Below are 12,088 nucleotides of genomic sequence, written 5' to 3' on the forward strand. Positions count from 1 at the left end.
AAAGATTTATCTCCTTTGAAGAAATATAAAAGAATGTACCAGCAGCCCTCATCCGGTGGACGTTTCTGATTCTCTGTACCTGGAAAAGAGACAATGGCGGCTCAAAATGTTCTTTTCTTAGTCAAATAAAGAAGAATTTAGGCTTGATGCAGATTCCACCACTTCAACAAAATAAACACAATCTACGATTAGAGCAAGTGAGTATTTTCAGATTATCATATTACACACATATACACATTACTGACAGTTTGAGTATCAATACCACTCTCATGTCTGTTAAATATATGCCGAGATGACAATTTAGCTTAACCTAAGAGCCAGCTTGGATACAAAGGATGCAGAATCAGCATTCCAGAACCTCTAAAGCTTGCAGATTAACACTGTGAATCTCAGTTAAATCAACAATTTGTGGTTTTACAAAGGTTTTTGTGTTGGTTACCTGGCTATCTCCCAATGACAACATTGGTAAATAAAATAGTGCAACACACAACCCTCTGCAACAATACAAATTGTGCTCTTTTAATGGTCAAACGATACAATCTAACAAATTAATCCATTGAGCAAATTTCTGCAGAAGTTGTTCCCTCAGTTTCTATTTTCCAGAATTAGTAAGTTTTAAAATGTTTATTTGACTGATGATAATACAGCTGCATTTTTGTTGTTGTTTTTTTTTTTGCCTGAAACTACTATTTGAACTCTGTGACACACTCACACACACACAGACTTCCACTTATCCAGTACTAGTGGGCAGTTTGAACCAGGGAATGCAAAATACTTAGCATCCAAAAATAGTCCACCCTGTAAAATAGATGGACGTGCTCTCAGTACCACCTGCTTTCCTGTTTATTTATTGATGGCGCTGTGTTTTCTGGGGCTTGATGAAGCTTGACTGTTGGGTAAGTGGGGTAGAAAGAAACTTGATGTGTCACAGATCTGTTGATAGCTGTCTGAGAGAGCTGTTTGGTGCGACTTGATGCTGCATGTTATCCAAAGATAGTGCTGCTTTGCAGATATTAGTATGACAGGTAAACAACTGCACCAACTGAGCACTTGACAAGTATGTCAGAGCCTGTTTGGGAGAGAGCCTGGGTAGTGTACGTTATAGCTGCTGACAGTGATAGGAAGGATTTTCAACGGGCAGTCTCTTTTCCTTCATTTTGGCTTTCCTTTCAGTGTAGACCACCTTCAGAGCTGTCTGAGAAAAACTCTGAGACGTGGATACATTTTAAAATATGGGTTTCATGTTGTAAAGCTAACCAGCCATTTAGGATAAGTCAATTTGGGACTTTTTATAACTTGAGAATCAGACTTGATTGCCACTCTTGGATCTTAAAGGAATAGTTTTGAAAAATACTCTTAATCCCTCCTTTGAAGATTAATACTTCCTCTCCTCTTCCACGTATGAAGCTTGAGCACGAAAAGAGGTTGAGTTAACATAAAGACTAGAAGCAAGAAGACAGACCACAACCTGCCCAAATTACACTTCAGTTTTGGCAGATTTGTTTATCTATGGACAAAGCTGAGCGAGCTGTTTCCACTTGTTTCTAGTCGTTATGCTAAGCTAGACTTATTGGTAGCTTTTGCTTCATATTTACCACACATACATGAGACTGTAACCTTCCTACCACCTCTGCCCCCTTTTCATCTGTCAAATTTTCCACTTCACCACCCATATATCTTACAAAATGTTCTGAGTCACTGTTTGACTTGGCGATGTGTCTTCTTCCCTGGAGTTTGCTAAAGTGAATTCGCTTGACTTCATCTCAGTGTTTCTGATTATTTCCTGGCAAAGACTAGTCCCATTTCTTCCTGTGGGCCTTGTATCGACAGCAAGTACTGCAACATAGTGAAAACACCCAACCATAAGATGAGAATGAAAAAAGTTAAAATAAAATTTGAATATGTAGCTGAGTTAATTTCCAGCTGTATGACAGATTAAATGAGAGGCATGAATACGAACACATTCTTTAAAACAATTTTTACATACCATAAGCTCTGAAGACAAATTTAGAGAGGTAAACACCTACAGCATTTAAAGAGAGTATTTTTTCACTCTTTCGTCAGTTATGTTATGAACATCACATTTCCTGCTGTGTCCTCAGAGGTCCGCAACATGACCTTTAAGGTGAACACTGCTCCCTGGCTGTCATTGTGAATATGTCTGGGAGACACAATGAAGGACCAGGAGTTATTAATTACTTTAAAAGGGCAGTGGAAAACAGCTTCAACCACTTCTATCCTGTTTTGGCAGGCAACTGCAGGCAACTATAAAAACTTAACATTTAGGATGCCGTCAATTGCAATCTGTGACGCCAATTGATTTCCAACCTTTTCTGCCTGTGATACCGTATAAGCTACAAGAAGACTGTTTGTCTTTAAGTTGTAAGCAGTGCAAACCAATGTTCTCTCTTTTCCCACTGAATCACAATACCCGGCCTGGCATCACGCCAAAGCATGTAATACACTCATTAGTCCACTAGAGGATACCATGTCAGGGTCACGTTTTGACTCACCTAGGTATGAAAAGTACATGCATGTATGACCAACCAAGTCATTTGACCAGAGGGAGGTCATGTGACAAAGAATGATAAAAAGAGTGATAATATCCACAGTTAGAAGGTCGAGAGGATTTACAGCCAGCAGACCGGTTTTCGAGTCTGTGAAAAATCCAAAGTTAGCGTAGATCTCTTTCAAGTAATGTATGTAAGTTACATAATGTAACGTATTTAACTTACGTTAATCAACTTACGTGTAGTATGTCATGTTATTTCTGTAAAATGACTTATTTTAACTCAAACCACGATCTCTAGTATTTGTGCTTAAATCAAACCAAATTGCGATCATGTCACATTTGACCCAAATCAGGAGCTTTTCCTAAACCTATTGATTTCTGGTGCCTAAACCTATAAGGCAACCTACTTTTCAGGCTTTGATGAAGAAAAAATGTGACACTGACTAGGTGTCTTCTAGTGGATTTATGGGTGTATCACATGCTTTGGTGTTATACCAGGACATCATAATCATCTACCTCAGTTATACTGTCGTGGTAGTATAATGCTAATTGAAGAATGTCAAAACCAAAATCGTGAAAATATTATTTATCCTAAGAATGTTAGCTTTGTCATTATGATTATGTTGGCATGCTGAAGAGCAGCTTCAAGTCTTACTAAAACCCTGAAGAACTGGAACATACAGTGTAAAGAAGAAAAGATTGGAGAAGTTTGATCAGTATTACCCTAGAAATCATCCTTCTCCCACTTATATTCCCCTCAAGGTTCACGACATGCAGGTTTGGAAACCACTGCCCGAAAACATGTTAAAATTTACTTAGCTTCTTTTTTTTTTGTGGAAACACCTTGAAAGTGTTATGAACCACCAACCACTTAAAACGTGACAGTGGAGCATAAATTTACTGTGTGCTCGAAGGCATATGGCTGGTCGCTTTTGACGAGGCTCAGCCATCCATAACCCTGTCAGAGGGGAATTCAACAAGGCTCAAATGAATATCTACAACACTTTCAAACTGGCACTCCATTGTTTCCTTAATGTCAGTGATATCAGACTTCAAAGATGATTCTTCTCACAGGGGAAGATGAGGTGAGGTGACCCGCCTGTTGCTGGCAGTAGCGGGCAAATCCTTTTAATACACCTTTCTCACAGTTTTTTGATTAAAAGGTTCAAGACTGGCAAGGAAATAAATAAATAAAGCAGGGTAATGTTGTATTCACAAAGACAAGGCAGGACTTTGATCTCACTCAAAAAGCTGGGAGCCAGAGACTCCAGAGTGTGTGCGTGTGTGCTGAAGAATATACGTTTAAATGGATGTGAGTTTGTGTGAGCAGGCAAGAGAAAGTCGGATAGAAAATGAGAAAGAAAGGGAGACATCTTATTAATATGAATCCTTTTGTTCCACTCCATTCCAGAGCACACAGGTGAAAAAAAAGACACATTCCCACCCTCTTGAGGTGACGTTGTGGAAACTTTGGTGCTCAAATTTTCTCACCTAAATTCTCTTTCTACACATTGGTGTCATGGATTAATGCTAGCTTGCAGGTACGCCCCCTGTGCGGGTATAAGAGTAACACAGAGGATGCTTGAGCCTGCTTCCATGGACTTGACAGACTAGAGAGGGGAAAAAAAAAGTACGGATAAAAAAAAGAAAAAAAATACTTTGATCCACTTGAAAGTGTAGTCTATCAGGACTAATGCTCGGTTTTTGGTGCGTACAGCGCCCATCGAGCTGCCAACCACTGTGGAGCATTTGAAGTAATCTGATAAAGCCGGGGAAGACGGATTGCCAGTGCACTCTCCTCTGTCGATGAGGAAAGTAATCCCATTTTCTGCTGTTTCTCTGTCATATGCTTTCCCACCTATCTGATCTTCTTCTAATTGACAAGAGCAGCTTCATAACCTCGGGGCTGTGAAAGGAGCAGCAGTAACTAACATAATGTTTTATGGGTTTCTCATGAGGACTGAGACACCCAAATGTGTTAAAGTGTTTTTTTTTTAATTATTATAAATGAGTCAACACCAGCAGGAAAATATTAAAAGATTATATATTTTTTAACCTAAATCAATACACAATTATGTATCCTGAAAATACTGGGGTTGTGGTTCAATCTTTGATCAGCCGATGAATAAACTGGCCTATGCTAAGACAGGCATTGGAACAGGAATGTGAGAAGGATATATTTGAAAACAGTAAATTGTATCTCTGACTGATACTACCAAAGAGCACTGAAATGTCATGACAGATGCACTAAAATCCTATATTTCATGTGCAATAATGCTTAATGTTTCTGTTTTATTTCCTGTCATCCACACCCAAAAACAGCTTATTTAAACTGCATTGAGCTTTTATATTCTAAACTGAGACAGAACGGTGTGATACTGCATTACACCAGAATATGAAGAATAATGTTAGACATCAGTAATATTTCACTTTAATTGATCACAAAAGACAATCTGACTGAAAGAAAGAAAGAAAGAAAGAAAGAAAGAAAGAAAGAAAGAAAGAAAGAAAGAAAGAAAGAAAGAAAGAAAGAAGGCAGTTTATCATATTGCGGAGTACAAGGTAGAGTGTTTGGGTGGAGTATCCCACATTATTGATTGTAATTCCATTAATACCTTATGACTGGCTGCTTGGCAGACTCTCCCGGGTTAGTGCTCATGTACGTCTGTTTCCATAGTGGATTTGATTGGGCTTCCTTATCGGCTGGCAGCAGGCAGGAAAAGGGGCTGGAGACGTCCTAAGATCCACATCCCTGGCAGGCAGGCTGCATGTTTGAAAAAACAAGCTTCAGATCAAACATGATTAGTATAGGCTGCCAGCCCAACTGCTCCATGAACGAGCGTTTCACTGTGCATGAGCTCATTTTGGTGTGATAGAGTGGGAGGGGTCCTTTACTTCACTGGCACCTGCTGCATGCACATCAAATCCACTTCACTAACAGCAATCAACAGATGCATATGAATGAGTGTCATGCCACTACATATTTGCATGAATATATCCAGCACTTATCTCTTTCCAGCAGCAACCGCATATATCCAGCCACTGCCTTCCATCTGTGTGTAAATGCGCTGCGCGCAACGCGCCTGTCATTTTTAAACTGTGCATTAATGTTATTTTTTTTGTCATACATATGGATGACAGTCAGCGAGACATCGCCATCAATGACAGTGTTGCCCTCGCGCCGCGTCCTTGCCGTGCTGGTTCGGGCAATTTTGCCTTTATGGTTTTCTGGTTGCGTGGAAACTAAAAGGGTACACTGAGCGAGCCCTGAAGTGCAGGAGCGTTTCCAGTGGCGCGTCGTGGTTGCCAGAGCGGCTCTCGGCACAAGTTTAACGGGCTGCTAGAGGACTCGATGGAAGCGATCCAAAATATTGACCGAACGGCTTATTGGGGAGCACGCTGATCTGCTGGACTATAATTTTTTGGGCACTTATTCAGGGACACATCATGGAAGAGGGAGGAAAAGCGGCAAAGACGTGAGTGTACGTGTGTGATATTGATCAAAACGCATATGTTTTCTTTGGGATTTTCTCGGCGTCTGTACATTTTAATCCATAAAGGAGTAACGGATTGCTGTTTGCCAGTTTCAGAGCTTTTAAAATGTGACTGATTCTGCAAATAAGCGCTTTATGGTACCCACTGTAACAAAATGAAAGACACATTTAACAAGATATCAGTTCCCATGAGGCATAGTCTTAATCTCTTCTTTGAATTCATTGTCAAACAGATAGGTGTAAATGAGTAAAATTTTAGTTTCAACATTGTAACTGATATTTAGCCTAGAATTAATGGTTTACGTTTGCATCTTAAATGCCATCATTACATGTTGTGATAAATATAAATTAAAGTTTGAAAGTAACTGGATCAGTATTAAACTCTAGATGTTGAGGATGTGAATATTAAATTCAGTCTAGAGGAGATATTTCGAATGATGACTACAGTGAAGAGTTTCTAATCAAACAGTTCATACAGTAAAAGCCATTACAGTATCAAAAGAGCTGAGTGCTCTGCAATAATAGTGCTCTTTGAGTAAAGTCAAAAAGGGTACAATGGAAATCTGCAGAGCACAGAGTTTTGCTCTGAGGAACAAAAAGAGCATACTAGTAATCCAGATTGACATTGGGTGAGGGTCCCAGAGTGGATGGAGGTAATTATTACAGCTGCATTAAAAGCCACAGTTTCAAGTTAAATATGTCAAGGATGCTCTATTTTCCTGTCTCCCTTTGTGTGATCCTCTATTGAGAACTAGAGACCAGCAGTTTATTTAATACTCATGCAGCTATGAAAGGAAGCCATTAAGTGTTCTGATTCATACATGAAAAACACTGAATCACAAAAGACATTAACATCATAATTTTATATTGCATTTAAATGCCCCTGATGTTTGGGTTTCAGTCTAAATTACTGCTCCTCTTGGTGCCAGCAGTGAATTTATGAAGTGACAGAATGACCTGTGATCATAAGAGTGCAATATTTTATTGTGTAAATTAAACACTGGATCATTTATCATGAAAGAAGTCAAAGGAACGCTGACAAAGCCATGATTTAGAGGTCAACAGACTTCTTGCATCAGGTTTATACAGTTCTCATGTGTTTATCTCATCCAAAGGCGACACTTGCCTCTTATTTCTTTGCTGCCAGCTCTTTGTCAGCTGCCTCTGTGACTTCCTAACATTTGCCCTTTTCCTCAATATCTCATTAGTGTTATGCAATGTTCTCTGTGTTGTGGCTGTAATGCCACCCCTCTCCTTAAATCCTCTTGATATCATTCTTTCTCTCACAAACCTGCGCTCATGTGTCCAATTTCCCTTCTTTGGCCACCTGCTTTCTCCTCCTCCACCACCACCCCTCTTGCTTCTGCTTCCCCATTATCCCTCAGCATAATACCAGGCTTTCATGCGATGTGACGGGAAAAGTACAGCCTTTACAGGAGCATAATGCAAGACTTTTTATTTCCTTAGGGGCTTCTGTCATGGTGTTTTACTCTCTCATACACCCTGCTGACACTGAGTGCAGGGGGAAATCCTTTGAAAGTTGTTTAGCCCGGCCTTGATGAAGATGTACGGGTAAATAGCTTATGTCTGAGGGAGACAAACTACAGCAGTCAAAGTTTAATAGCACTGGCGTCATCTGCGCTTTGCATTAGACTCCATCTATGCCTGGCAGGCATCTCTCACACCAGCGTACAGTGTTATTAGCTGTGTCTTATTGACAAATCATCTGTCCCCCTAACACACACATACACGCCGCCAGTGCCACCACATGCTGTCCTTAACTCCCCAACGCCATGCGATACTTTGAAGTACTTAGAGATCAATTTCATTTGTTAATCTTGGTAAGTGCATCTTGCCCAGTCTCCGGCCATTTTGGAGGAATTACGAAGTCTGGTTGAAATCCTTCTTTCTTTTTGTCTCGCCCAAGACAGGCCATAAAACCATCTGGTTTTTTTGGGCCTTGGTGCTGTTTATAGCATTTCCTGTACCTCAAAAGAAGGATTGGGTGGCCAACGCTGATGCTACAGCAACTTAAGGAATTTTTTCTTAGGAGGATTAGTAACACGATAGGAGGTAGCCCTGATCAGCTATTAATGAAGTGTGTTGGGATGGGTGGAACTGCTATTTTCAATGACTAATGTACAAAATGTAATGTGTGATTTACAGGACAGACAGATGAGCTTTTACCTCTGTGTCACTTTGGACTAAATGGCCTTAATGACTAGTGTGTGCATAGATTAATAGATATCAAGCTGGGAAATCATAATAATCAAAGAACTGAGAATATGTCAAGTCTATTAGAAATGTAGTTGTATTTAGCCCATGTTTTGTTCAGAACATTTTGTTCCTCGTGGTGTCACATCACTATGTTAATGCCCGTCTCGGTGTACTGAAATAGCCCCGCACTGCAGGGATGTCAATTATAAAAGAGGCACAGTGACACCAAAGTATTTTCTTAGCTTGTTTATTGTGCTGGGATGAGGGGGATGTTTGATCCTTGGACTTTCCTGGAAACACAACAAAGTTGAGTTGTTTCTGGCTACCATCATGCTGAAATGAGCGTGTAGCATTCCCGCTGTCTCCACGCTGCAATTAGACAAGCTACTGTACCCCCCATAAATAACACTGCTGCCTCTGAAGATCGTTGTTAATCACCCGTTTTGCAGGAAAGGAAAGTATTTCACCTCACAATCTGCTCTTTTATTTCTTCTAAACATAGTCTTCCCACTGCCTATGTGACTTTCTGTTGTTTTTATTCCACAGGTTCAACAGCTACTGGGGAGGTTGATGTGGACTTTAGCCCTCAGCCCAGGTGGTCCTCCCTGGAGCATGCCCATATCCCACAATGTCCCTACTTGCAGACTGGCTACTACGCCACTCAGTGGTCATGTGTTTGCTCTTCCACAGTTTGGTGCTAATGACCTTCTGCTTCCACCACGCGGCCACCAGTTGCTCCAAGAACTGCTACTGCTCTGAGAGCGAGAGTAGTGGCAAGACGGTGCGCTGCAGCAACCTGCAGCTCACAGAGATCCCGCAGGACATCCCTAATGACACACAACGGGTCTACCTGGACTTCAACCTGTTCACCACAGTCCCAAAAAATGCTTTTGCAGGTTTGACCAACCTGGTTGAACTGGACCTATCGCACAATGAATTAGGCCAGCTAGATCCAGGGGCATTCAGAGGCATCGGCTCCTCACTGCAGTTTCTAGACCTGTCTTCGAATAAGTTAGTAAACTTTAACCCTGAGGCCTTTGAGGGCCTGCGAGCTCGCGCCAACCTAACAAACAATCCATGGCATTGTGACTGCAACTTGCAGATGGCGATGCCCCGTGTGGACCTCGAGCCTGCGTCACTGACAGGCATTGTGTGCCAGACTTCAGATCCTGAGGAAATAGGAGTTCAAGGACTTGCCTTTCTCTTGGCACCAGACAAAGACCTATGTGTGGTGATGAAGAGGACTACAGATGTGGCCATGCTGGTCGTCATGTTCGGCTGGTTCACGATGGTCATCTCCTACCTGGTGTACTACGTCAGGGCTAATCAGGAGGACGCCCGCAGACACCTGGAGTACCTCAAGTCATTGCCCAATGGACAGGGCAAGTCAGAGGAGTCTTCCACCATTAGTACTGTGGTATAGGGCTGATGGAGCTACACATGGGATCTGAAATGCCGTCTCACAATAAAGAGGATTGAGGTACAACCTCTACACGGTCAACTTCAGTCTCAGTTTTGCCCAGCTGCTGTCACGGAGCCAAGTTGGGCAATAAAACATGTGCCTGCGCAAAAATACCAGGCAGACGCAACCTAGCCCAGATGAATAATTCATCTTTCAGTAACCCATTAGGAGATTTTGTTGGCTGAGTCTGTGCGCTAAAGGAGCAAAAGCAGTGGCATGTTTTTTGGTGAACTCCAAATATGGGATATAAATGGGATTTGTCCAGTGGTGCATGCACCTTGATGCACCTCTCGTACACACAGACAATTCAGGAGACAAGATCTAACAGCAATATGAACAGTGGGATGAGGCACCGCTGGAATGAGAAACTCCATGCACAACTGTTTTCCATTAAAATCCTTACAATATTCACCGGTAATAGAAGTAAAAGGATGTTTTCCATGCGTTTGTTGTTTTTGGTTTTTTTTCTTGCTGACCTCAATCAAGTGTCTCACCCGAAATGAACAGATATGGTATTTGAAATCTTAGTCACTCTTTAGCAAATGCATGTGCAGCTCACTCTGCTGATGTATTAGATCGATGTGCGATGAAGGACTCATCAGTTATTCTGTAATGATTTTGATAGCATCTTCTATACGAGAGCTCCATACTGATGAGAACAGCAAACATCCAAGCTGCCTGTGTCTGTAAAAAGTATTTGACAGGAAACCCCTGCTAGCTCATCCCCGAATCAGTGAGATCCCATGATTTATACAACACAGATGGTTGTAATTGCACATAAAGAGACTCATACTTTTTCTTTTAGTCTCCTGATATGTTTGTCTGTGTCATCCCATTGCCATTGAAGGTTGAAGTCTGTTTATGTTACTGTATGCATAGGATGTGGTAGGTTTGTGAGGAGGTAACAAACCAAAAGTCCGTATTGGTTTGATAGATTTGATAGATTCCTATTATCTTCAATCAATCTTTAAGAAGGTATGCCATTCAATGCTTGTACCAGAAACATACTGCTGTTCTGGCAAACATAATACTGTATGCTAATGATGTTACAAGCCAATAACGCTGTATGAAATATCATCTAATTGTCAGGAAAGGTTGATTTGCAAAGTAAAGAATTTGAGATTACTGCTCCTCCGCTGTTATAAAGTAGAAAATGAGGGTGAGAAAGACTTAGGAACCAAACAAGGACACATTTTTATATTCTGGCAGGCAAAGCCGTTCAGCAAACATTCGGTTCTCGCACATCTTCACCCAGAGTAATTAAGGGAACACACAGGAATCCTTCATGATCACAACAGATTATCTGTTTCTGTGCTGTGTTTCCCTTTTCTCTCATGCCCTTAATAACCGCCCAGAGTGCCTCCAGGACGATATTGTCTGATGCCGTCACTCCCATGGGTTTTTCAAATAACATTTATGAGGCCATGACCTGCTGGTCCATTTAAAAAAAAGCTGCCAGGGATGTGAATATCCTGTTTCACCTGAGCACAGCAAAGAGGAAAATGCATTTGTGTCTCTTATGAGGAACTCATCAATACAAACCAAGACCACAAAAAGGGGAAATTTATTTGAGTGGTGACATAATTGAATCCATATCAGACTTTGCTCTAAAATGTACTCTTGTCTTTTCCACAGGGGAATTGCCCAGTACAGCGCTGAATTAAGAAATTTTATGTTTAGGGTGTGGCAAATGGTTTGTCAACAAGGTCTTCCCTGTGTCAAACACCACAAATGCCTCTAGAGCAGAGCAAGACCAATACATGATTTATGATGTCCATACAAAATACTTGAGCAGGAAGTCTGGGCCTGCACCCATACTCCTGTGTGACCCCCCCCCCCCTCACTGACTCACAGTGGAGTCACAGTCGGTTCCACCTCATCTTCAAACTGCCTCTGTCCCAAAGGCAGCACTTTGTAAAGAATAGTTTGACATTTTTGGAAATACACTTACTCACTTTCTTGCTGAGATGTATGAAGAAAACAATTTTCAAGAAAATATTGAACTAGAAGGGTACTCGAAGACCTCAGAACTCCTCAAAGACCAATAGTCCACGCATATGATAAACAATTCTGTACCCACAACCACCCTATATGTTTGGATATATATTTAAAATTGTGGCGATGTTACAATTGTACCGGTTACAGTTCTCCTCCATAAAACTGTCCCCTGCTGCTCCATAACAAATGCTTGCTGTATTACATTTGAACAAATCCATGTGTATCCCAGAGGATACTGGAGTGTGATATGGAGTTGTCATATTTCTGGAATGGCCTATGTTTTTTCACAAATGAACATGGCTGCCATCTGCTGGATTTTAAGAGGTATGGCACTTAGTAGGCCTATTGCCCTATCTCACAGTGTTAATGAAAGTGAATCATTATTCCTAGATCTGTTTATAATTT

At 41.1% G+C, this 12,088-nt stretch overlaps 1 protein-coding gene across 3 annotated transcripts; it reads left to right on the forward strand.

The window, feature by feature from the left end:
• Nucleotides 1-5,519: 5,519 nt before the first annotated feature.
• Nucleotides 5,520-11,259, forward strand: lrrc3ca (leucine rich repeat containing 3Ca). 3 transcript variants are annotated; one of them, XM_069691235.1, is made up of 2 exons: nt 5,520-5,994; nt 8,770-11,259. In XM_069691235.1, exon 2 carries the CDS (start codon nt 8,852-8,854, stop codon nt 9,644-9,646), a length of 795 nt encoding a protein of 264 aa, XP_069547336.1. In that variant the 5' UTR covers nt 5,520-5,994; nt 8,770-8,851; the 3' UTR covers nt 9,647-11,259. The 3 variants fall into 3 exon arrangements, with proteins under 3 accessions (XP_069547336.1, XP_069547335.1, XP_069547337.1); XM_069691234.1 differs by having other exon boundaries at nt 5,520-5,988; XM_069691236.1 differs by having other exon boundaries at nt 5,520-5,988; nt 8,914-11,259.
• The last annotated feature ends 829 nt before the right edge of the window (nt 11,260-12,088 follow it).

This window comes from Brachyistius frenatus, unplaced genomic scaffold (genome assembly GCF_029030835.1).
Source record: "Brachyistius frenatus isolate BFR_SWC_R1_liver_20210118 unplaced genomic scaffold, ASM2903083v1 Contig_11, whole genome shotgun sequence".
NCBI classification, from domain to species: domain Eukaryota; kingdom Metazoa; phylum Chordata; class Actinopteri; family Embiotocidae; genus Brachyistius; species Brachyistius frenatus.